This window comes from Pteropus alecto, unplaced genomic scaffold (genome assembly GCF_000325575.1).
Source record: "Pteropus alecto unplaced genomic scaffold, ASM32557v1 scaffold746, whole genome shotgun sequence".
Classification (NCBI taxonomy): Eukaryota; Metazoa; Chordata; class Mammalia; order Chiroptera; family Pteropodidae; genus Pteropus; species Pteropus alecto.
The window spans coordinates 460420-486494 of record NW_006438900.1 but is presented as its reverse complement, the minus strand read 5'-3'; the positions used below and the strand labels follow the sequence as shown (position 1 = coordinate 486494).

The following is a 26075-nucleotide window of genomic DNA, read 5'->3' as shown; positions in this document are numbered from 1 at the left end:
AACTACAAGAAAACAACTGGAAAATACAGAAACTCATGGAGGCTATACCATGAATGGGTTATCATGGTACTATACCGTGAATGGGTTATCAGTAAGATAAAGGAAAAAATCAAAAGATATCTAAAGACAAATGAAAATGAAAACATAACGACTCGAAATCTATGGGACATATAGAAAACAGTCCTAAGAGGGAAATTTATAGCAAGAAACAAGAGAAAGCTCAAACACACAATCTAATCTAATCTATCTTGATTCCAAAACCAGACTCTAGTTCTTAAAATAACTAGAAAAAGCACAGCAAACAAAGTCCAAACTGAATAGAAAGAAAGAAACAATAAAGATTAGAGCAGAAAAAAAATAGAGTCTAGAAAAACATTACAAAAGATTAATGAGAGAGGGGAAAAAAATGGCTAGATGATAGAGGTTAAAGAAGTACAAATTAGTAGCTGATAGATGGTCACGAGGATGGGAAGCACGTACAGGGAATGCAGTTAGCATTAATACGTTGGCTAGGTGGAGGGTCAGGGGAGGGAGGGAGCAATTATGGGGATCATTGTACGAACTATATAGATGTCTAATCAATGTACTGTATATTTGAAACTAAATAAAATTTAAAAATTAAAAAAAAAGATTAATGAAACCAAAAGCTATTTCTTTGACAGGATAAACAAATTGACAAACCCTTAACCAAACTCATCAAGATAAAAATAGAAAGGACTCAAATAATTAAAATCAGAAATGAAAGAGGAGAAATAACTATGGATCCCACAAAATACAAAGGATCACAAGAAAATATTATGAGCAATTATATGCCAACAAATTGGACAATCTGGAAGAAATGGATACATTCCTAGAAACATACACTCCCCTAAGACTGAGTCAAGAAGAAACAGGAAATCTGAACCAACTGATTATCATCAATGAAATAGAATCAGTAGTCAAAAACCTCCCAAAAAACAAAAGTCCTGGGCCAGATGGCTTCATAGGTGAATTTTACCAAACATTCAAAGAAGAATTAACACTTATTCTCAAACTATTCAAATTCAAGAAGAGGAAAGGCTCCCTAACTCTGTTTATGAGGCCACCATTACCTTGATTTCAAAACCAAAGACATTACAAAAAAAAAAAAAAAAAGAAAGAAAAAAAGAAAGAAAAAGAAAACCATAGGCTGATATACCTTATAAACATTGATGCAAAAATCTTCAACAAAATATTAGCGAACCGAATTCAGCAATACATTAAAAATATCATACATCGTGATCAAGTTGGATTTATTCCTGGGATGCAAGGTTGGTACAATATTCGCAAATCAACATGATGCACCGTATTAACAAATTGAAAGCTAAAAACCATATGATCACATCAATAGATGCAGAAAAAGCATTAGACAAAATTCAGCATCCGTTTATGATAAAAACTCTCAGCACAATGAGAATAGAGGGAACATACCTAAACATAATAAAGGCCATGTATGACAAACCTACAACTAACATACTCAATGGGGGAAAGGCTAAAAATGTTTTCCTTAAGATTAGAAACAAGACAAAAATGTCCACTTTCACCACTACTTTTCAACATTGTATTGGAAGTCTTAGCCACAGCAATAAGACATGAAAGTGAAATAAAAGGTATTTTAATTAGAAAGGAAGAAGTAAAACTCTTGTTATTTGCTGGTGACATGATACTATATATAGAGAACCCTAAATATTCCACCAAAAAAACCATTAGACCTGATCAATTAATTCAGTAAAGTAGCAGGTTACAAAATAAATATTCAGAAGTCAATGACATTTTTATACACCAATGATGAACTTTCAGAAAGAGAAATTAAGAAAACAATCAATCCTATTTACTATAAAATAACTGGGAATCAAATTAACCAAGGAGGTAAAAGAACTGTTCTCAGAAAAGTATGTCATTGAAAAAAGATATTGAAGAAGATACAAATAAATGGAAGTATATACCGTGCTCATCGGTAGGAAGAATCAACATTGTTAAAATGGCCATACTACCCAAAGCAATCTATAAATTCAGTGCAATCCCTATCAAAATAACAACAGCATTTTTCAGAGAGCTAGAACAAATAATCCTAAAATTTATATGTAATTATAGAAGACTCCAAATAGCCACAGCAATCTTGAGAAAGAAGAATAAAGTTGGTGAAAGAAGAATAAAGAATAAAGTTTGATGTCACTACCTGACATCAAACTATGCTACAACACTACGGTAATCGAAACAGCATGATATTGGCATAAAAACAGATACATTGACCAATAGAACAGAATAGAGAGCCCAGAAATAAATCCATGCCTATATGCTCACTTAATAAATGACAAAGGAGGCAAGAATATACATACAATAAAGTAAAGACATTCTCTTCAATAAATGGTTTTGGGAAAACTGGACAGATACATGCAAAATAATAAGAAAAGAAAAGCAACTGGACCACCTTCTTAGACCATATACAAAAATAGATTCAAAATGAATTAAAGACTTAAATGTAAGACTCGCGACCATAAAACTTCTAGAAGAAAACATAGGCAGTAAACTCTCTGATATTACTAATAGGAATTTCTTTTTGGATATATCTCCCCGGGCAAGGAAACAAGAGAAAAAATAAACAAATGGAACTACATGAAACTAAAAAATTTTTGAACAGCAAAGGAAACAATCAACAAAACTAAAGACAACCAACTAATTGGGAGATGATATTGGCTAATGATACCTCTGATAAGAGGTTAATATCCAAAATATATAAAGAACTCATACAGCTCAACAACAAAAAAGCAAACAATCTAATTAAAAAATGGGCATAAGACTTGAACAGACACTTCTCCAAAGAGGAAATACAGATAGCCAATAGACATATGAAAAGATGTTCAATGTCACTAATCATCAGAGAAATGCAAATTAAAACAACAATGAGATATCACCTCACACCTATCTATCATCAATGATGGCTATCATCAATAAATCAAAGAACAACAAGTGTTGGCAAGGATGTGGAGAAAGGGGAACCCTCATACATTGTGGGTGGGAATGCAAATTGGTACAGCCACTATGTAAAACAGTCTGGAGGTTTCTCAAAAAGTTTAAAATGGATATACCTTTTGACCCAACAATTGCACTTCTGGGTATTTATCCAAAGAAAACCAAAACAATAATTCGTAAAGATCTATGCACCTCTATGATCATGGCAGCACAATTTACAATTGCCAAGGTATGGAAGCAACCTAAATGCCCATCAACAGATGATTGGATAAAGAAGTCATGGTTCATATATACAATGGAATATTACTCAGCCATTAAAAAAATGAAATCCTACCGTTTGCAAAGACATGGATGGACCTAGAGGTTATTATGCTGAGTGAAATAAGTACGACAGAGAAAGAGAAATACCATATGATTTCACTAAAATTTGAATCTAAGAAACAAAAAGAACAAACTAATCAAAAACACTCAGAAATATAGAGGACAATCTGGTGACGGCCAGAGGGGAGGTGGGTTGGGGGACTGGGAGAATGGGGTGAAGGGTTAAAGAAGTATAAATTAGTAGTTGATTGGTGGTAACAAGGATGGGAAACAGGGAGTGCAGTTAGCATTAATATATTGGCTAGGTGGAGAGCCAGAGGAGAGAAGGAGCAATTAGGGGATCGTTTATAAACTATATAGATATCTAACCAATGTACTTTATACTTGAAACTAATAATACAATTAAATTTAAAAAAAAGAACCAAGAAAAATAAATAATAAACTATTATTTTAAGTTGTAAAAAAAAAATTCTCTCAAGGAATTTTGCAAATAAATCGTTTTATTTATATGACTATGGATATATGTATGGATTCTGATACAGGTATTCTAAATTGCCTAATTTAAATTGTTTACATTATAGTTTTGTTTAATTAATTACAAAGTCATCATTTGTTTTGAAAGCTTATGGCTTCAGGAAACAGCCATTTTAACTGATCTAGACCATGTAGACTAGGAGGAAGCTATAAACTGCCTCATCTGTGGCATCAGAGGGGATAATGGGCCCTAAGTGATGACCAGGGGCCTCTCATGGTGCTGACTGAGAACAGTGCTTTGGACCAGAGAGAAGCCATGATGCCAGGTATAATGGGTTTTTATCTAAAGGTAAAGCAGCAGCAGAAACATCCCCAGAACAAATTGTGAGAGCAGAGGATACAGAGTGAACAGAGTGGAGGAGGGATGTTCAGGACTCTTGGGGGCACCATGCCCTGCCTGGGATATCTGTGTAGCTGGGGTAAGGGATGTGGCATTTAAACACTAGAAGGTAAATGTCTTCTAGATGTCTCTGAAGCTCATGAGGTAGGATGCCTGATGAAAATGGGACACAGCATGGAAACCTGCTGCAGGCAAAGTAGGTTTGCATAGAAGTGGAAGAGATGATGTACCAGGCAGTGCCAGGTGCCTTTTGTGCATCTCCTCGTTGCATCCTCACAAGATCCTGGGTGGCGAGTAGGGTGATCCCCATTCACAGATGAAAAAACAGACTCAGAGAGGTGAGTCTGTTTGGAAGTGGCAAAGCTCAGAGCTTGAGCCAACTTTGTTTGGAAGTGGCAAAGCTCAGAGCTTGAGCCAACTTTGCCTGATTGGTTTGGTTCTTTTTCAGAAGACACTCAACTACAGCCAGATGCCTGCTGTCAGAAGACCAGTAGATGTAGTAAAAGGAGCAAGAAACAGAAATGACATTGTGAGGAAACTTGTTTGGCCTGAGAGACAGTGTGAGGGGTCATTTGGTGATACAGCTAAAGAAGTAGGCACAAGTGCAAAATGTGGTGACAGGGAATAACGGCTACCTGGCTGTGGGAGATAATGGTGAAAAGGGGAGCACCTGAGGGCTCCTTGGGCTACCATGTGGGTGGCTGGATTTCCTATTCATCAAAGAAGCAGGGAGGGAGGTGATTTTCTGTTTCTTCTCTGCACCAGCTGGTTAAGTAGGCAGGATGGGGGAGGAGTTGCCACGACTCAGCATCACTCCTCAGTGCTGAGGTCACCTGATCTCTCACCACCCTGGGGCACTGGTGGAGATACCAACTGGGTCCTGCACACAAGCCACAATCTCCCACATGAGTTTGGGGACAATCTGAAATGTCTTATTTGTTTATGTACTATGGCATGCCTTTCCATTACAGTGTAGACTCCAGAAGAGCAGGGATGGTTTCATTTTTTAAATCTATGGTCTTATATCATATTTCCCTAGAAACAGATTCTGAGGCTCATTTGGGGATGTTTTTAGGAGCAATATCTGTAGGAGTATGAAGGAAGCAGGAGTGGACAGAGGGAGAGAGTGGACTGCAAAGCCATCAGAACAGAGGTGTCAGCCTGGAGCTTGGAGCTTGAATTGTGACTGGATACAGTTTGCCCCCAGGAGCAGGAGGTGTAATCATGGGCAAGGGAGCTCTTTATTGGATAGTGTGATTCATGGGGAGGGACTCAGTTGAGAGCCATGGACAACCAATATCCTGTAGCTGGAATGGGTACTTATGTCCTGATAGGGGCCAGGTCTTGGTGGCACATCCCATCATCCACTGCAGGTGTGTCCTTGGGCCTGGAACAATGCCTGGCATGTGATGATGATGATGATAATAGCTACCCCTTATGGAGGCAGGGCAGGCCCGGTCTTAAGCACTTTATGTATATATTAATTCCTTTGATCCTCGCAATAATCCCCTGTGGTAGGCACTATTATAATCCCTATTTATAGATGGAGAAAACTGAAGCCCAGTGACGTTCCATAACTTGCCTAGACTCACCACTATTAGGTAGTGGAGCTGGGATTTAAGCCCAGGCATGTTGGCTCCAGAATGCATACTCTGAACTACTTTGCTAAATTGCCTTCCCTATGCTGTATGACATCCTTAGATATGTATTCAAAAACATTTGTTGACTAAATGAATGAGGAACTCACCAGGCCCCTGTCCTCTATTTCTTTCTCCTCTTTTTCAGGCCAATGGAGAGAAGAGAGCAACAGGGACTGTGCTGAGGGGAGAAGGGGCTGGGGCAACATATCTGGGTCTCTTCTGTGGAGGGTACTGGAAACTGGGTGGGAATTAATCCCTATGCTAGGAGTAACCCCCTGACTGTGTGGAGTAGGGAGGTTTTCTGGGCCTTAGGAGATGGCTGGGACCCACACATGCATCTTTGATTCCTCCTTCTCTCTCTGCAGAGTGTCCAAATCAAGTGATGGACTTTGTCCTCTTGATCAATGACTGTGGCAGCATTGGCCAAAGTGACTTTAAGCAGATGTCAGAGCTCTGATGGACCAGTTTGAGGGCACCAACACCCTAGTGAAGACTGGCCCCACTGGGAGGAAGGAGAGTCTGTTTCTGGGGAAGACAACCTAGGAGGTGGGGCTGGCATTGCTGGGGTTGCTGGCTCAGTGGACCTGTTCCATGGTGACAATGGGGTACAAGATTAAGATATGGTCCTGGCGCAGGGCTGAGTTGAGCCCCAATCCTAGGAGTTCTCCCCCATTGTATTTAATAGGTCCCCATATGCCATAGAAATATGACATTTTTGCTATTTAAAAGCATTGAAAGGATTATTAATTTTGCTGGGAAATTTGACTGCAGGTAACTTGGTCAAATAATTAATGATTCTTTATTATGTTTTCCATGTAACTTATGATTTATTTTATTTTATTATTTTATTTCCTGGTAATTAGTGTATATGTATGTACAAATCTTAACAAGTGAGGAAATATAGACTACAAATAATTTCATGTATTATACATTTTTTAAAAATTTAACAAATATTGTGGTTAGGAAAGTTATTCTTTGTAAACTCTGAAAGAAGCATTATTTGTTTTCAATTGTCTAGTTTTCTTTTGAGGCCATTTTTTTCTTCTGGGTTTCGGCATATATTTGTTGGGTCTCAAAAACACATAGAACATGGTTTGTAAATCTGAAATTATTCCGAAATAAAAAGCTTATTAAAAACAAAACAAAAACAACTTCTGAGCCTGGGGCCTCCACTTGGCCTCCGCAAATCTCGCTCATGAAGTACTCGAACCTCCTGGAGATCCACTTCGCTTCACTGCATTCCAGACCAGCTTTAGCCCTCAGAGCCTGGTGGATCCCACTGTCCAACTGAATGAACTGACGTTCACAGCCACGGGCATCCTGACAATGGTGTAAACTCCCCCTCCTACTGCCTGCGGGATACCTGCCAAACCTCTTCTTCATACTGGGTCTGCACAACTCTTCTACCAGACTGAGGGAGGCTCTGGGGAAAGGGGCTTAAAAGAGAAGTGAGGGGGCTGTAGGCATAGTCTTCCCTGGAGTGTGCCTGGCCTCCTCGATCACTGATATAGGACAGGACTCTTCTTCCCCATGTTTCCCCTTTGCCTGGCCTTAGATTGGTTGGACCCCGAGCCCACCTGGGGCAGCCATCTCATGACACATCTGGGTTCCCATCCCTGCTTGTTTTCTGGGCATCCCTGGAAGTTACTGGCTCTTTCTGTCTCAGTAAATTGTCCAATGAGGATAAACTTAACTTGGTTGCATGATTAAATGAGATAACATGAGAGGCACTTCTGCACAGGAAGTGCTGGATAAATGGTTGGGGTTTTATCCAGATAATGGTGTGGCCCCCCTTTATCACCCTGGCAGGGACTCAGGCATGGTTGCCAAGTCTCTTTTTTGTGCCTTTCTCCCCACTCACCACCTTCCATCCCCTCATTTCTCATCCATGCATGCTCTCTACATTAACTGGGTGCTTATTATGTACCTGCTCAGCACTGAGTGCTAGGAGTGTTGCAGGAAGTGACACCCGATGGAGGAAATTGGACTCTCAGATAACTTTGTTAGAGGAAGGAGAATTTATTAGCCTGTGGAGCACGTGGGGCTTAATGACACCAAAGCATGAGCTCTCCTTGGTTAGATTTCTTACAGTGTATATACCTCTGCAGTGTCCAAGGGGCGCGCGATTCCTTTGTCTGAGTTTTTACATGTGTCTCATGACTCAGGATGCGGAGGGGGAGTTTCAGGTAGGGGCTGCAAAGGGGAAGGACTTCCCAGACCACTGGTTCTATCTATTTACAGATCGTTTATCTTGTAGGTGTTACAAGAGTTTCTAGAAGGTCATTTAAAATCTATAGGGTGTGGTTAATCTATAACCGGCTGAGTCAGTCATTTCTGCAAGCCCTTTCCTTTGCAGTTTTCAGATGCCCCCTCTCCTCTCTTAGAAAGTTCATGAAGAAAAAGGCTTAAGTGGTGAGGCCAGAATAGAAGATGTGGTTCTGTTCTGAATGGGAGGCCTGAATATCTGGGATCCTTTACTTTGTGCACACTGCTGGGTGCTGTTCTGAGGTTGGTGCTGGAGAAATGCTGAACACAGGGTGCTTCCGCCAAATGCACCCTCTTTACTCCTGGGTAGCTCTTTTGCATTGGACACTGCACAACAGAGAGGAAAGCCTCCGTCCCTTGAGTTGAAAGTCACACAGGAGTGGCATCCCTTTTTAGTCTCTGGAGCTCCTTCCAGCGGTGAGAGGTGGTGTGGTCCTCATCAGTACTGTTCTGCTCCCCATCACCCAGAACAGCAGCCTCCCTGCTTCCAGAGCCAAGGCCATCTCAGAGCTGGACTCAGCCTCTCCCTGACTCTGACTAGGATTTGGTGGTAGGGGGTGGGGGGTGTGTTGGATTTTTTTCAGAAGTTTCATTACAAAAAAGACAAAATGGCAATAACATTAAAGAAATTTGGGGGGACTGACAGCCCCTCTAGCCAATCAGTATTTTAGCAACAAGAAGGGATAAGCAACAAGAAGGGATAAGTACAAATGAATAAATAGTGTCAAAACAGTGTCATTTTCATTCTTGTTTTTATTCAGACATATTTTATACAGTCACAATCAGGGCAGAAACTATTTTCATCCTGTCCTTTTTTTCATCTGTTATAGAAATCTTTTCCACACGTCTCTACAGCTTTTATTGTTTTCCTTTGAAATGGCTGTGTACTATTTAACCAAGACCCTGGGTCATGATTTGCTAAATGCCTTTCTTAATGTTGGGCATTTAAGTTGTTTCTAGTATTATATTGGCATGTGTGTCTTGTCTTGGTTGGCATGTGTGTATATTCTGAGTTTGTAGAGCTACGCTAGCTTATAGTTACATTTTTAATAGTTTGTAACAACTACCATAGAATTAACTGTAGTAGGCCATTCACTACTGTAAAAGCTTGACTTCATTTGATCCTCAGAATAACTTGATAGATATTATTTGTCTCAGTTATCTATTGTTGCCTAACAAACCACTCCCAAATTTAGTGGCTTAAACAACTCTTTTATTATTATTTTACATGATCCTGAGGCTCAGCTGTTCTCACGTCTTGTGTGGCTGTGGTCGGGTGGCATCTGAGGCTGCACACGAGAGCTTCATTCACTTGGCTGCTCCCTTGACAAGATTAGCTGGAAGGCTGGGCTCAGCTAGGATGGCTGGGCCTCTCTCTCCATGTGGCCACCCCATGGGGTGTCTCTAAGAGGGTATCTAGACTTCTCATGGTAGTTCAGGGCTTCCCAAAGGCAAAAGCTACCAAGGCTTCTTAGGCTCATAACCTCTGGCATGGTGTCACTTCCATTGTATGCTACTGATTAGAGCAAGTTATAGGCAAGGTTCAGTATGGTAAGGGAATCAGATGTGGCTCACTGGGTACACCTTTGGAGAGCAGCTGTGGTACAATTGTTATTCTTATCCTGCATGGAGAGCAGTAGAGGCTCAGAGAAGTAAAGTAATTTGCCCACAATGTATCTGACTCCAGAGCTCCCACTCCAAACCATATTGCCTCCTAGGAATGGGGTTCCTTAGTAGTTGTAATTTTAGGAACAAGGAATATGAGTATATTATTGGTCTTACTAATTATTATTAGTATGACTTTCAAAAAGGGCTGAATTGATTTTTTTAAATTAATTAATTTATTTTTTATGGTGATATCGGTTAACGAAATCCAGTTTCAGCTGTACATTTTAACAGTAAGGCATATAAAAATATTTACAATGTGTATTCATCTCCCATAGTTAGATTTCTTTCTATCACCACATGTTTGACCCCTTTTACCCCATCTACCTCCTCTCTCCCACTCTCCCCTACCCTCTGATAACCACTAGTCTATTGTCCATGTCCATGAGTCTCTGTCCTGTTCATTTGTTGCTTTTAGGTTTATATCCCACATATAAGTGATATCATGTGACTTTCAACTTTTTCTGTCTGGCTTATTTTGCTTAGCATGAATATCTCAAGGTCCATCCATGTTGTTGCAAATGGCAGTATTTCATCTCTTCTTATGACTGAGTGATATTCCATAGTATATATGTACCACAGCTTCTTTATCCAATAATCTATCATAGGACACTTCAGTTGTTTCCATGTCCTGGCCACCATGAATAATGCTGCTATGAACATCGGTGTGAACTGATTTCTCAACATGCCTTACAGAGTCAGAGGGTACCAGGACTCCCTAGTTTCTCCAGATGAGCTTCTAGCACTACAAATGATTTCTTTCCAGAATCAATCCCATCTCACTAGAGTCATTTCCTTTTTTTCTCTGACAGGAAAGAACTATTTCATAGTAAGAATGGGGCCTGAAAAAGTGCCAAGAAGATCCTCATTGTCATCACAGATGGACAAAAATACAAAGACTCCCTGAAATACAGTGATATCATCTCCCTGGCTGAGATAGTTGGCATCATCCGATATGCCATTAGGGTATGTCCTCTTCTTCGTGGCTCCCCCAGATTAGGCCTGCACCTCACCCAGGCAGGAAGTCTGGTGGGCTCCTCCTCCTCAGCTGCCTCTCTGCTATAGGTAGGAGATGCTTTCCAGGAACCCACTACCAGGCAGGAGCTAAACACCATTGGCTCAATGCCCTCGCAGAACCACACATTCAAGGTGGACAACTTTGCAGCACATGGCAGTATCCAGAAGCAGCTGCAGGAAAAGATCTTTGCAGTCAAAAGTTATGGGGAACAAGCTTAGGTCTTAGAATTGAAGAGATCTTGATCCAATTGTCCCCCAAACCTGGAAGATTTATTCCTACTTTCAGCTCACCACAAATTGTTCCCCAGAACCCAAGCCTCAGACCACATTCTCCTTCCTCAGGTTCTTGTAGTCTCATGGCCTCTGGGAGCCTAAGCAACCTATTTCCTTACAGGAACCCAGTTGAAAAGAAGTAGCTCTTTCCAGTAAGAGATGTCACAAGAAGGCTTCGGTTCAGTACTCACAGTGGTAGGTAGAGCAGGTGCTTGATAAACAGGTTTCAGACACTAACCCCGGGCCAGCCCTTGACTGTAGCTAAGACCCAGAAGTAAATAAGAAAGCAGACTCTTTCTTTAAGCTCACCATTTAGTAGGGGAGAGACATTCAGGCAGTATAAGTAGGTGCTGGGAGCACAGCAGAGCACAGGATAGTCAAGGTTCCTGCTCTCATGGAGCATTTATCTAGTGGGAGGAGATGACAAACAATAAATGAAGGACTTTCAATTGTGCTAAGTGTTGGGATAGAGAAAGAGGTGATTAGAGGAGGCCCGAGGAGTAATAACTGAGGCTGAATGATGAGAAAGGGCCAGCACTGGAATAATCTGGGGAGAGATTGCTCCAGATAGAGGAAAAAGCAAGTACAAAGTTCCTGAGGCAGGAACAAGTTCACTGCATTGGAGAGATAGAAGGGCCAATGTAACTAAAATAGAATGAACTAAGGACAGCATGGAAGGAGACAGACGTAGAATGGGAAGGGACAGACCATACAGACCAAAGACATGACAAGATAGCATGCCTTGTCCAAAAGTGTATTCAAAATACCCACAGGGATTTGCTTCAAAGTTATTTGGGGGATTGAATGAGGGGGATGTAGAAATGAAATAAGGTTTCTCATGAATGTATCACTGAATCTAGGTCATAGGTACTTATAGGTTCATTATACATTTCCTTCTGCTTTTGTATATGTTCTAAATTATCCACAATCAAAATATTTAAAAGGCAGTAAACAGTGTATGTAGAGCAATAAATGCCTATCACTCCCTGAGGGAATTGAGAAACCCTCACAGAGGAGGTGACTTTGAGGTTGACTCTTCCAGAGAGGGAAGTCGAGTCTTAGAAAGAGAGAGAGGTGTCCAGGTCGAAGGCTTGATGTGTTTTGAAACAGAGGGTAACTCCACAGGTTTGATTGAGATGGATCCTAAGGGGCTTGTGACAGGGAGCCAGACTGGTTTGTCAGTAGGGTGGTGGTTGTACATTTAGGTTAGAGGACCCTAACTCTGGGGCAGTAGAAGATAGAGCAGAGGAGAGCAAGCTAGGAGGCAGAGAGGGCAGTGGGTGAGAAGCAATGGAATTAATCATGGCAGGGGCAGTGGGGATGGACCGAGAGGCATTAGGAATCAGGGGCACAGAGGCTGCTGGTGGGGGCTAGGGAAGAAGAAAGAGAATTCCAAATAATGAGTGGAGTCAGCGGCAGGGATTGCTTTGGAATTGCTGTCTCTTCTCGCTCCCTTCTACTCAGCCCCAGAATCCTTTCTTCCCAGGATGGACCAGTTCCGGGGCTTTTGGGGAGCTTCAGCTGGCCTGGATATGCCTTTCTGTACCCCCCCAAATATAAGAGCATGTGCACATGAGGGATTCTTACTTGGGTGAGAAAAGGCTTTGGTTGTGACAGGCGGGAGATGAGATGCCTGGGAGGAGCAGGAGCCCAGGGCCTCTGTGCTGAGGCCTGGTCTCTTCAGGTTACTCCACAGAGCTGGCCCTTTGGAAGCGGGTGCAGAGCCTGGTCCTGGGGACCCCCCACCATCAGCACACCAGGAAAGTTGTCCTCTTCGCCCAGGTGTCTGGGCAATGGAGGCCGAAGGCTGAAGTCACAGGGACCCAGGTTGGGTGTGGAGGAAGTCAGAGTGGAACATGAGGGTGGCAGTCTTCAGGGACAGAGAGGAAAGAGATGAAGGGGTTTGGGGCTTGTGGTAGGGAGGTACTGGTCCCTGGGGAGAGGCAGTACCTTACCCAGAAGGGGTGCCTCTAGCAGGGGCAGGCGGGGTGACTTCAGCCTCTGCTGTCCAGATCGGCTCCTACTTTGGGGCCTCCCTCTGCTCTGTGGACGTGGACAGAGATGGCAGCTCCGACCTGGTCCTCACTGGGACTCCTCATACTATGAACCAACCCGGAGGTTGGGGGGCAGGTGTCTGTGTGCCCCTTTCCCCGGGGGGTGAGTGGCTGATGGAACCTGGGATGGGTGGGGCCTGGGTGTGGGGTGGAGGAGTTGCCTGGGTTGGGGACTGGCACTGGTTTTGTTCTGCAGAGGGCTAGGTGGCAGTGTGAGTTCATTCTCTGTGGGGAGCAAGGCCACCCCTGGGGCCGCTTTGGGGAAGCCCTGACAGTGCTGGGGAACGTGAATAGGGACAAGCTGATGGACATGGCCACTGGGGCCCTTGGAGAGCAGGAGAACCAGAGTGCTGTCTACCTATTTCATTAAACCTCAGGACTGGGCATCAGCCCTTTCACAGCAAGGTGAGGAACCTTGTCTTCGGCCTCTTCTAGTTCAAACTCCTTTCCATTTCTTAGATTCACCTGATGCCACCTCTTGTCAATGGCTTTAGCAGGAGCCATTACCTCTCCTTCTTTCAGTAGTTTATTTCCCTGAATTTCACCAGGCCCAGCTAAGCACAATTATCTTTTTTACTCCTTCGGTTTCAAATAGACTTTAAACTGTTCTGCGCAGCTTAATGGTTAAGAGATTGCAGGCCCCAGATCAAGGACCTGGCCAGCCAAGTCAGCTGTATTGTTTTAGGCAAGTGACTGAGTTAGCCTCTGTGAGCCTTAGTTTCCTTCTATAAAACTTTAAATGATTAACAACCTCCTAGTCTTTTTGTAAAGATAACTCAATGGGAGTACCATTCATCAAATATTTATGAAGGAACATACGAATGATAAATAAATGAATCTATTATGTTTTTATCATTATGCTTTTATTTTGTTGTCAATCTGCACCATCATGATGAGTGGGCCCAAAAGAACTTTTTTCTCTTTGTTTGGAGTCCCTGAGATTCTTGCTCTGCTTGCTTTCCATTCCTATCCCCTCATCTCTCCTTTTTGATTTCTCCATTCAGATCCACTTTTGCTGCCCTCTTCTTCTCCAATCTTTCTTCTCAAAACTTTTCATTACCTGCCCTTGACTTCTACTTCTTTCCATCTCTGGCCAGAGGATGGCAGGCTGCCAGTTCTCCCCCAGGCTCCAGAATTTGGGGCAATCTCTGAGCCTAGGTCAGAATGTCACCCAGGATGGACTTGCAGACCTGATTGAGAGGGCCCAGGGTCATGTGCTGCTGCTCAGGTGACAACTTCCCACATCCCAACTCTGCTTCATATGCATCTGATTCACCGAGGTGACTCTCCCTTGTTCTCTTCCTAGAGGCCAGAGTCCTCTCCTCAGCTCCCATGTATACCCTCAGGTGCCTGCCAGGGCTGAACGTGGGGGTGGCCATCAGATTCATGCCTTCAGAGGTGGTGAAGGCTGTGTACCAGTGCCAGGAAGAGCTGTTCACTCTCGTGGAAGCTGGGAATGTCACAGTCTGTCTCACTATCTGCAAAAGCTTACTTGCAGCTAGGTGAATTTTCTCCAGTGGACCCAGTTCATCACCCCTCAGAGGTCCTCAGCCCTGTCCTCAGAACTGAATGGGCCCAGGAATCCAAATCTCACTTTCACACCTACCCAGATACCAGTGTCAGAAACCTGGGTCCTTCTTTTCCCCCTTACCACACCCAGGACTGTAGGTTTGTCTCCAGGATAAATCTGGAGTCTGCCCACTTCTCTCCACCTTCCCCAGCCACTGCCTTTCTTAAGGCCACCCTTTTCCTTCCTATTTACACGTGGACCTGTTCCCACATCCTGTTCTTGCACCCTCCCTTCATTCTTCAAAGAGCAGCTAGAGTTGATTAGCTCTAAAATGCAAATCTGGCCTTCTTGCTCCCCTGCTTAATACCTTTCTACTCCCTCCTTCTTGCATATATAAAGATCAAAATCCTTCCCCACAAAGCTCTTGATGATGTGGCCCCTCTCTGCCACTCCAGCCTCGCCTCATCCCATTCCCCCTCACTCCATACATTTTTTGTAAATGTGCCAGCCTTCCTCTCCCTTCTGGTTTTAGCCACTATTCCCACAGTCTGGGGTGTTCTCTTCCCCAATCTTCACCCTACTTCTGCTCATCCCTCAGGTCAGAGCTAAGACAAGGTCTATCCAGAAAAGCATCTCTGAGGGTCTGAGTTACCACTGAGAACCCACTCTTGCACTGATCATGCTGTGACATATGTCCTATGTGCTTGTCTCCTTTCCTAGACTGAGTTTCATGAGGGCAGGGACCATATTTATCTGTCTTCTCCACGTGTATCCTCAGCACCTGGTACAGTTCATGGCCAATAGAAATTGCTCAGCATGAACAAATAAAAACAGAATATTTGAGATTCTCTTTGACTTCCTGTCTTCCATCCTACTTCTGCTTTAGGTGATGTCCAAAGCTCTGTCAGGTACAATATGACATTGGATGCAGGCTGTCTGATTTCCCGTGCCATTTTTGATAAGGCCAAGAACTGGACTTTGACTCAAAGAAAAACCCTGGGGCTGAGGAATCACTGTGAAATCATGAAACTGCTTTTACCAGTAAGGACTTTGGGTTCTGGGAAAGGGAGAGAGAGAGGGAGGAAGAGCCCAAGCAAAGCTAGCTAGCCTCTGAAACCCCTGCTCCTTGCTGTGTGAGGTTGGATGGGTAGATAGACTGGGGCTGGAGAGAGGAAGATTATTGCTGGAGAACCTGGCTCTACAGTTTGGCTGGGGCACTATGTGACAATGGGGAATGGATCTAATGGAAGAGAAGCCCCAGTAGTGAAAAGTAAGAAGAGTGGGTTCTTGAAAAGCCATTCTTCCTCAGGACTGTACAGAGGATGTGGTGAACCCCATCATTCTGCACCTCAACTTCTCCCCTCATCCCAGAACTTTTGCCCTGTGCTGGCTATGGGTTCACAGGACCTCTTCACTGCTTCTGTGAGTCTTCTGATGAAGTCCCAGGGATGTGCTGATTTTCACCATGTTTCCATGTGCTTAAGAAACTAAGTGGCTCCCAAATGCCTACAACCACATCAAGTCCAAAATGCCACCACCCAGTTACCAAGACCCTGCCTAGATTGTACCCTACACATATCCCAGCTGGTTATCTACTTTGTTCCAACATAAAGTTGGTTTTCATTCTGCAGATTCTTCCTAACTTATCTAATTTCTCCCTGTGCCTTTGTCCATGTTGTATCTCTTATTTGGAAAACATTTCCTTCTCTCCAACACAAAGACCTTTTCTAGTCCTCAAAGCTCCAGTCTTATCTTCCTTTATTTTGAAAACCACATTCAGCATCTGTCACTTCTTCTCTGGCCTCCTATTACATCATGGTGATACAATGCCAAATATCACATAATTGGAATCATAGCTATCTGTATGTACCTCTGTGACTTTCTTGGAATTGTAGGTTCTTTGAATGCAAGAACCATGTCTAATTTGCCTGTAGTTTCTACCTTTCCTAACCCCCTACCCAACTCAGAAACTGTCCCCTTATTGATACTTAATAATGTTTGTTGAATAGTTGTTCCAGTGTGAGTTGGATGTGACTCCTCAACTAAACTTTATGTTCCTTGAAGCCAAGGATCTTGTCTTAGCTTTCTTTTATATTCTAACTGCCCCTCTCCCACCACCCCACTCCTTACCAGCATCTAGCACAGACCTGAGTGCAGGGTGTGTGTTCAGTAATACTCAGTGTTGATGAGTGCTCCTAATGAGGGGATTGGAGAAGGATTAAGACATCGATGGGAAGAGAATATGTTGTTTTGCTGCAGCTCCCCTTTAAGAACTGTGGGCAAGATCTCCTCTTTGAAGAGGACTTAAATGTGAGTGCTATCTCCTTTCATATCCAGACACTCAAGCTTTTGAGTCTTTCACACTCATAGGATGAGACGTGCTTGTGTTTGACTTCGGCTGTCCTAACAAAGAAATGATTTGGTTGGAATGTTATCAGCCCGTAGCTCATGAATTCCCACAGTTCTGCCTCTGCCTCTGATCTAATTCCAATCTATTTCCAATGGAGTGTCTCTTTCAGTGCTGTCTTTTCTCCTTCAGCTTACAGTCTCTGGTAGTGAGGAGCTCTCTGGAGTCAATGTGATAGTGACTTTGTGGAATGAGGGCGAGGATTCCTATAGAACTGTGATCAACTTCTATGACCCAGCAGGGCTGTCCTATTGACACGAGTGTTAAGAATTCAGGTAAATAGCTCCCTTGGGCTCTAATTGGCCAGGAACTCTCCCTTTCCCTAGGGTATAGTATGTTCCTTTTAATTCTTCTATGGTGAAATGTAAAATAGACACACACAGAAAAGTTATAAAGCATGTGTGTAGTTTAATGAATAATATTAAGTAAATATCTATGCAATTAGCATGGAGGTCAAGAAATAAAATCCTGCTAGCACTCGCAGAAGCCCTTTCACTACGTGCCTTTCCTCATTACAACCCCACTCTCTCCCCAGAGGTAATCACTAGTCTGACTTTGTGATAAGCGACTCCTTGTATTTCTTTATAATTTTACCACCCACAAGTACATCCCTAATACTGTTCAGTTTTGCCAATATTTGAACTTTATATAAATAGAAACATGTTGCATGCTTTTTGTGTGTGTTTTTTTCTTCAATATTAAGTTTGTGAGATTCATTCATGTTGTTTTTCGTGGTTATAGGACATTTTTGTTGCTATGTAGAAGCCCCTTGTATGACTGTACCACAATTTTTTTACCTATTCTACAATTGATGGCCATTTGAGTTGTTTCCCGATCTTGGCCATGATAATTCTTGGACATATATTCTGATGCACCTATACATTAATATTTGGAAGGTATCTACCACATGTGGAATTGCTGAATCATTAGGTATGCGTATCTTCAATTTTCGTAAGTAAAGCCAAATCATTTTCACCTACTTACACCTACTTACACTTGCATCAGCAGTGTATGATAATTCTTGTGGCTTTTACTTGGCATTATCTGACTCCTCCCCGCTTTAATTCACTCTTCCCTGCTCCCCCACTTCCACCCTTGACCTAGGGATGTTGCTGTCTCCCCTTAAGAACTGGATCTCTGAAGGTGGGCGTCTCCTCCCACTCGCGGCACACACCTGGGGCCTGGTGCACCTGGGGCCTAGTACCTTCAGCGCACTTGGGGGGCCTGGCACACCTGGGGTATGGTCTGTGGCTCCACCTGGGGTGTGAACTCAGGACCTTCTGTGTGTAAAGCAGACGTACTAACCACTACACTATAGGGCCACCCCTATCTGACTTTTTAATTTTCTTCAATCTGGTGGGTGAGTAATAATATTTCCTTGCAGTTTTAATTTGAATTTCTCTAATGAAGTTGGGCAACTTTTCACATATTTCCTGGTCATTTGGAGTTCTTCTTTTAGGAAGTTCCTGTCCAAGTCTTTTTCTTATTCTTCTATCGAGTTGTCCATCTTGTTCTTATTGAGTTGTAAGAGTTCTTTACATATTCTGGTTATTAGTCCTTTTCCAATTATATTTGCTCAAATATCTTTTCCAATCCTGTTGCTTGTCTTTTTGGTCTCTTTACTGCATCTTTCAATAAATAAAATGTCTTGATTTGATCGTAGTTGATGTTAATCAATCTTTTAGTGTTTTTGTTTGTGAATCTTGTTTAATAAATATTTCCTTACTCCAAGGTAATGAAAAAATTTTCCACTATATTATCTTCTAAAAGATTTATAATTTTGACTTTTGACATTTAAGTCTTTATCCAATTGTAATTTATTTTAATTGATGAAGAGAGATAGGGATCCAATGTTTTGTTGCTGTTGTTGTTTTTCTTTTTTTTTTTTTTTGTATAGGCCAATTTTCCCAGGACCATTTATTGAAAAGTCAGTCCTTGCCTCTACTGCTCTATAATGCTACCACTATTATATATTAAGCCCATGTATGCATGTGGGTAACTGTTTTGAATTCGTTTTCCTCCTCTGGAAGCAACCTCATCAGTGTCCACTGCACCTGGCATGTGAGGCTGTGCCCACTGGGAATGAAGAAGGCCTGAGGAGCATCAGCTGTAGCATCAACCACCCTTTTCTGAGAGGGCACTAAGGTCATTGCTTCCTCCCAAATTTTCTTCACTCTTTTCCTTTGTCCTGACTTATTTCCTTCCCTCAATCCCCCATTGCCTTCCCTATGCCCTTTTTCCTTTCTTCTTCTCTCAGGGTACCTTCATAGTCACATTTGATGCCTCCTACAAGGCCATCCTGGGAGACAAGTTGCTCCTGAGGGCCAATGCAAGCAGGTGAGCCCAGGCCAGGTATGATGTGTCCCTCACCTTCCTGTCTCCTATCCAAGCTAGAGACTCCTCTCCTGGTTTTCTCCCAACTAGGGCTCCTCCTCTCTCTCCAGTGAGAATAATAAGCCTACAACAAGCAAAACTACATTACAGTTGGAGTTCCTAGTGAATTATGCCATCTACACAGTAAGCAGCAGGTAATTAATCCCTGGCCCTTCCCTTGGACCTCTGACTGTCTTCCAAACCTGGTACTTCTGTAGCCCAGTCTGCTCTTTTGAGGATTCCCTCTGATTCCTCACATGGGAATATCTGTGACTAGCCATATGTTTATACCATAAACAGATATATCTTGTTTTGTTGCACTTGGCTTTATTGCATTTCACAGCTACTGTGTTTTTTATATATTTAAGGTTTGTGGCAATCTTGTGTCAAGTAAGTCTATCAGTGCCATTTTTTTTTCAACAGGTACAGATGATGATTAGCATTTTTTAGCAAAAAAGTATTTTTAAACTAAGATATGTTTATTCTTTTAGACACAGTGCTATTGCACACTTACTAGACTACAGCAGCGGTCCCCAACCTTTTGGCACCAGGTACCAGTGCTCCTATCAGAATCTAATGCCTGATGATCTGAGGTGGAGCCAAAGTGGTGATGCTAGTGCTGGGGAGTGGTTGCAAATACAGATAAAACTTTGCTTGTTGGCACTTCCTGCAGTGCAGCCCAGTTCCAAACAGTCCAGGGACTGGTACCAGTCCACAGTCCAGGGGTTAGGGACCCGTGGACTATAGTATAGTGTAAACATAACTTTGATGTGTGCTGAGAAACCAAAAAATTTGTGCAAATCACTTTATTGTGATATTTGCTTGGAACTGAACCCACAATATCTCCAAGGTATGCCTGTACCATAATTCTTGCTTCTTCTCTGACAAACTGGTCTGCTTGTGGGACAAACACACTTTGCCATTGCTGTTCACTCCCTCCTTTCTCTTCATGATGTAGGCTTCTTTTAGCATGAAGCCAGTCCTATCTCTTGTGATAAACACAAATGTGCTGAAGCTAAGCTACTAGATTTAGATTGAGGCTTTTTTGAGCACTCTGAATTGGGGAACTTGTGACCAACAGGATATGGTCTTTTACCACACAGAGGAAGAGAAAGGTCAGGTTTTTTCAAAATTGAGAGGAGAGTAGACTTGATAAACTGTTGGGAAGGTCTCTAAGAGCCCAAGGACAATGCAGGCCACAAGAAAGGCAAGTGTAGGGATGCTGCTCTGGGTTCTGAAACTGGGTGGAGGAGCAGGGGCAGGCCAAGCTGGAAGCAGGGCAAGGAGCCCCACACACCTGGCTTAACTCCAGGGATTTAGAGAATTGGTTAGAAACTTATAAGATTGCCATGGGACACTCTCTGCTGCTGCTGCTGCTGTACATATTTTTAGGGGAACTAGAGATGGGCATCAAGCAGTGTCATTGCCCTTCCAAACTCCATGTGTGCATTTCCCCTTCTATCCGTGGGAAAATACTGAAACTTATAGTAAGAGCTTACAGTCATATACACTCATGATGTGCTTTACATGTGTTTATGTTCATTTAATAATTTATGTTCATTTAAGTACTTTACATGTGTTTATGTTCATTTAATACTTCTAATAACTCCATGATATAGTTATTGTTATCCCCCTTTTTACCAACAAAAAAATCAAGAGGTTAAATAACTTGCTCTGTCATTCAGCTGGTAAGTAGCAGAACCAGGAATCAAACTCAGATGGTCTGACTCCAGAACTTGTGCCCATAGCCATACTATATACCTCTCTAAAGATTGAGAAAGCTGAGTGATCTACTCAAATATGAAAATAGATTTGGAACTGGAAGATTTTAAGGTGAGAAAACTGAAGCAGAGAGAGAAAGGGTTTGGGTGGGGAACAGAGAGGAAGACTAACATACTAAAGGAAAAAATAAATTCTAACATTTATGGCATGGCTACAAACCTCCTTATAGGTAGGCACTATTATTAGCATTCCCATTCTAAAGAGGAAGAAACTACAGGGCCCAGAGACATTAAGTAGCTTGCCTTAAATCGCTCAGGTCGAAAGTGGTGGACCTGAGATGTGAACCCAGATCATCTGGCTCCAGAGTCCATGCTCTTAATCATCAAGTTCACAGCCACATCTGTGGGGATACTGTGGGGTATGGGAAGGCAGAGATTATGAATTTTTAACTGCTGAATCACCAGAGACAAGCACACTGTCTGGTACAGGGTAAATGTTTCTTGAAGGAGGCCATGAATAGATGAATGGATGGAAAGTCACCTGCAGCCAGAAACATTTATGTCCACTTCATGGGCTTGTGTTCATGTGCCATCTCCCACCACATTTACTTAACGGCCCCAGGATGGCCACATTTATTTTTTCATTCCCATCATGAAGGGGCTCACATTCTATTTTTTCTTGAATGATCCATCCATCATTCCCTCAAGACTCCTTAGGCTTATTTGTTCTTGCAGCAGCCTGTGCAAACTTCACCTGAGGCCAACCGTGTTTATTCTAGAGAAAGCAAAACTAGAGAAAGCATATGAACACCTTTTCCCCATGGGAAATGTTTAAATGTTATGGGAGGTGATGTTTAAGTTTGGCCTTTAAGTGAAAGTTTCCAGAAGGGAGTGAGTAAGGACATTCAAAGCAGAAGAAAAAGTTTAAACAAAATCATGGGGATATGAAAGAGCTGGGATATCAAGGGATGAGCTAGCAGTTCTGGGTGACCAAGACAAAGGACATGGGGGAAGAGGAGCTGAAGCTGAGGCTGCAGAGGCTTGTGGGGACCATCATCATTTCCCTGGGTCATCTTGGCCCCAAAAGAGCCCTTGGCAGCAGGCTGAGGACGGTCCCAGGGCTGTTTTTCACCAACAAGCCCTCTCTCTCCAGACAGGAAGAATCCACCAAGCACTTCAACTTTTCAACTTCTGATGAGAAGAGCAGGAAAGAAGCCGAGCATCGATATCCTGGGAGAGGCCAGGGAATATTCATGTCTGAATATTCATTCAGCACCCATGGTGCTGCTAACATTGGAGGTTGGTGGAGAAAGATGGGAAAGAACCAAGGGCTAGAGCCAGGAAAGAAGTGGGATTTGGGAATACTCTAGGGACCACAGTTATGCTGCTTTGATTTTCTGAAGGTGAATAACCTGAGTCAGCAAGATCTGGCCATGTATTAATTGTGTGGCTGTGTGAGATGTGGCTATGGTGGCCCCTTCATAGATGCTTGCTTGCCTTTCCTCACTCTCCAGGGTCTGATTCCACAATGCCTCACACCCACTTACAAGTGAAATTTTGATCATTCTGTGATTCTTTATCTTTCTCACTAGAGTCTCTCCTGTGTGTCAGAGATGGAACCTCTCCAGCATTCTAACTTCTAGACCCAGATTCCAAGGAGTCTTGTGCTGATGAGAAAGGCCCTGGACTCGCACTGTAGAACTAGTTGCTCACTCAGGAACACAGGAAAATGCACTGCTAGGTTGCAGAGCTATATATATGACCTAGAATATATATATAGGAAGTGTTAACCTATTCCTCACCCCAAATCTGACATACCATTTTCTCTTTTGGTTCCTCCTTAAGATCTTCCTTAACTTCATTCCTCTCTTGTCCCTAGGACTGTTCCATTGCTGACTGCCTGAGGTTCTGCTGTGACATACCCTCTTTTGGCACCCAGGAGGAACTTGACTTCATTTTGAAGGGCAACCTCAGCTTTGGCTGGATCGGCCAGGTGTGTAGGCCTAACTGCAGAGTCCCTCTCCCAGACTCAGGTGGTACCTAATAAATCTGTGCCCATCCTCATGCTAGGACATTTCTCTGACTCTGAGCCTTCCCCAGAGCTGGTTCCCAGCTCTCCTGCTCTCTTTTGCAGACATTGCAGAAGAAGGTATTGGTTGTGAGTGTGGCTGAAATCATGTTCAATCGGTGTACCCTCAGCTTCCAGGACAGGAGGCATTTTCGAGAGCCCAGGTAGTGACTGTGTGGTAGGCAGTGCCCAGGCTGGTCAGAGAGCTTCTGATGCTAAATCTGTGATACTGGGTGGGGGGCTCACAAGCCTGGAGAAGGAGAGGATGAAGGTCCCTGGGCAGGACAGTTGTCCCTAAACCCATGAGTACCTTGGAGCATGGCCTGGCAAAGGAGGAGAAGTTAAAGGTTGGGGAAGCTGGGAAGAGTCTGGGATGGCAAGAGACCTTGCATCTTCTGATCTCCCAATCAGATGGAGATGATGAGGTCTATGATCCTATTCTCATTGTGGGCAGCTCGGTGGGAGGACTGCTGCTGCTGGTCCTCATCACAGCCACACTGTACAAGGTGATTGTTTTTATCTCACACTTGACACCACCAGCATCCAACCCAAGCTTGCACAGAAAGGATAGTATAGCAGGAAGAACTCAGACAATGGAGTCAGGTAGGTCTGGGCGCACATTTTGGCTCTGTCTTATTGTTTAATGTCAGGCCAACTGTTCAACCTCTCTGAGCCTGTTCCTAGTTTTTGAAATAATAATAGTATCTACATCACAGAGTGGCTGAAGCAAGACAGAAATGAGGCCAGGATGTGTGTGCAGGCCTACCTAACCACAGAATCTATGTTTTTCTGCTATAGATTATGTGTATAACCTCTGTTCTTGGAACACAGTAAATACTAATACATGATAGCTATTGTTCACATAAGTGTTCTGGCACACAAATATAAGTCAGCATAGTTTCCTTCTTCTCTCAGCTTCTTCCATACTCTCAACATTCTTCCCTACCCTCTTACCCAACTTTTCTGATTTACTTCCCCTCATAGCTTGGCTTCTTCAAACGTCAGTACAAAGAAATGCTAGATGACAAGCCTGAAGACACTGTCACATTCAGTGGGGAAAATTTCAGCTGTGAGGCCCTAAATTTTGCCTTTGTCCTAATAATCCACTTCCTTGTTTGTTTCTACTCCCCACAGGCTGGTCTTGCTTTAGTTTACAAATCTACTTCTGTGGGAATAACTTCTATATAGATCTGGACTGGCCTGAGCAACTTGCCAGGTGCTACACCACCTTCCCAAGGCCTTGAAAAATTTTTGTTTCTATATCTGCCGAACTTCTTCAGTGATCACCCACTTTTTATGGAAACAGGCATGATGCCAGAATGAATTTTCATATGTATGAGAATTTTCACATTAAACGAGGATGTTTATAAAACATTTTCCTTGTATTAAAAAGCTCTAATCCAGGGACCCAAATGTTGTTCTAGGAAGGGTTAGGTGAAACTGCTTGTGGGTATAGAGAACGCTCTCACTTTCTCAGGTGACTGGGGCCTGCAATCATCTTTTTTTAGCAGTGCTCTGAGGTGTCAGGGGAGGACGCCAAAAGAAGTTTTCTGTGTGTGTATGTTGGTCATTGGTTTCAGCATAGGCTTCAGGGTCTGTGGTAATGGCAAGCAAGCAGTTTGTCTTAGAAGGTGAATGAAATGTCCAGAGCTGGTTTGCCTCAATGTCCCCTTGAACAGGGTCCCCAGAAGCAAGGAGAGCCAGGCTTCCAGAAAGGAACATCTGGTTTCCCAAACTAATACAGAAGACCCGTTAAAGGTGGTCATAGAAAATTATTCCGCATTCAGAATTAGGTCATGAAGCCTCACGCAAAGGGCTGTAAACCCTATGTTTGGAACCAGAGTTGTTCCCAGATAGCCAGAATGCACAGATTCATTGCGAAAGCTGTTTCAAGTCCTAGAGCCCTAATTATTAATAGATAAATGAGAAGGAGCGGAGTTCTACCTATTCACCAAGGATGTTTCCCCAGTACCTCCCAAATCCGGCCTTGGGTAGAGAGCAGACGCGGACAGCACTGGGTGCATGCGCCAGGGGGAGCCCCGCGGACCGCACGGAACTGGGGTTCTCACAGCTTCCACACCTTTATTGAGCCTAGGGCAACTGCCCGGGACTCAGGGCCGTTCATAGCCGGTGGGCAGAGGGTTGACGTGAGGATTGTGGAAAAGAGTGTGGTTGCCGTCCCCCCAAGAGTAGGGCTGTGGAGAGAGGAAAGTAGAGCAAGTTGTCAGCCTGCGGGTTCCTTGTACCACCGCCCGCTCCTGCCCGGGTGCCAAGGCCCCCGGCCGCTGTACCTTCGTGCGGATACGGAGGTGGTGGTAGGGGATGAATCTGGGTCGCTCCTGGTGCTTGGCGTGGAGCCAGGAGTTGAGGGTGCAGAGGGCCACGCTCGGGAGAGCCAACACGAAGGTCAGAAAGCGCCAGGTGCCGGCTGCAACAGAGAAAGGCAAGCATGAGAGAAGCTGGGAGGGCCTCAGAAGGACTGGGGAAGGGGGAGTTAGTCAATGGGGCGTGTCGCCAGGATCCTGGAAGGCCTTAGAGGCAGGAAGGGTACAGGTGGGCAAAGTCAAGAAGCCACAAGGTTAGGAGCCGGGCCCACTCACCTCCTGCCCCTCCGTGGTCTCCCTTGGCAGCACTCGCCAAACCCCTACTGAAGGACCTCAGAGGCAGAGCCATTGCAGCGAGAGAAGCTAGGACAACAGCCTGTCCTTTCACTCTCCTTCACTGAGTCCGAGGTCCTCCTCCCTTCTTTTTGGACCAATCACCTGTTCAGTCTACAAATGAGTGGCTATTTTTAGGGGGTTTCTATATTTAAAGTGCGGCCTGACTGGCATGAGGTCCTTCTCTCTAGACAGCTGTTGTGCCATGCCTCTTATTTTGGTAAGGGGACATTTAAAAC

General features: G+C 43.5%; 2 protein-coding genes across 2 annotated transcripts; one reads left to right on the top strand and one right to left on the bottom strand.

The window, feature by feature from the left end:
* The first annotated feature begins 4060 nt into the window (after window positions 1–4060).
* LOC102884089 (integrin alpha-D) lies at window positions 4061–24935 on the top strand. Its single transcript, XM_015592589.1, is given in 38 exon segments — window positions 4061–4135; window positions 4635–4778; window positions 5972–6068; window positions 6192–6269; window positions 6272–6312; window positions 6986–7052; window positions 7055–7157; window positions 10569–10722; window positions 10822–10972; window positions 11168–11241; window positions 12533–12602; window positions 12605–12637; window positions 12731–12873; window positions 13059–13166; window positions 13168–13203; window positions 13297–13505; window positions 14200–14328; window positions 14447–14589; window positions 15482–15651; window positions 15920–15965; window positions 15968–16032; window positions 16870–16924; window positions 17130–17277; window positions 18145–18160; window positions 19048–19142; window positions 19144–19162; window positions 19275–19354; window positions 19462–19545; window positions 22265–22340; window positions 22512–22546; window positions 22548–22598; window positions 22706–22775; window positions 22991–23104; window positions 23246–23291; window positions 23294–23346; window positions 23563–23685; window positions 24164–24248; window positions 24859–24935. Coding segments are annotated over 38 exon segments (3363 nt in total).
* Window positions 24936–25290: 355 nt separating this feature from the next.
* On the bottom strand, window positions 25291–25852 carry LOC102883838 (cytochrome c oxidase subunit 6A2, mitochondrial). Its single transcript, XM_006915998.1, has 3 exons — window positions 25780–25852; window positions 25471–25607; window positions 25291–25374 (listed from the first exon to the last, which is right to left on the bottom strand). Exons 1-3 carry the CDS (start codon window positions 25850–25852, stop codon window positions 25291–25293), a joined length of 294 nt encoding a protein of 97 aa, XP_006916060.1.
* Between the last annotated feature and the right edge of the window lie 223 nt (window positions 25853–26075).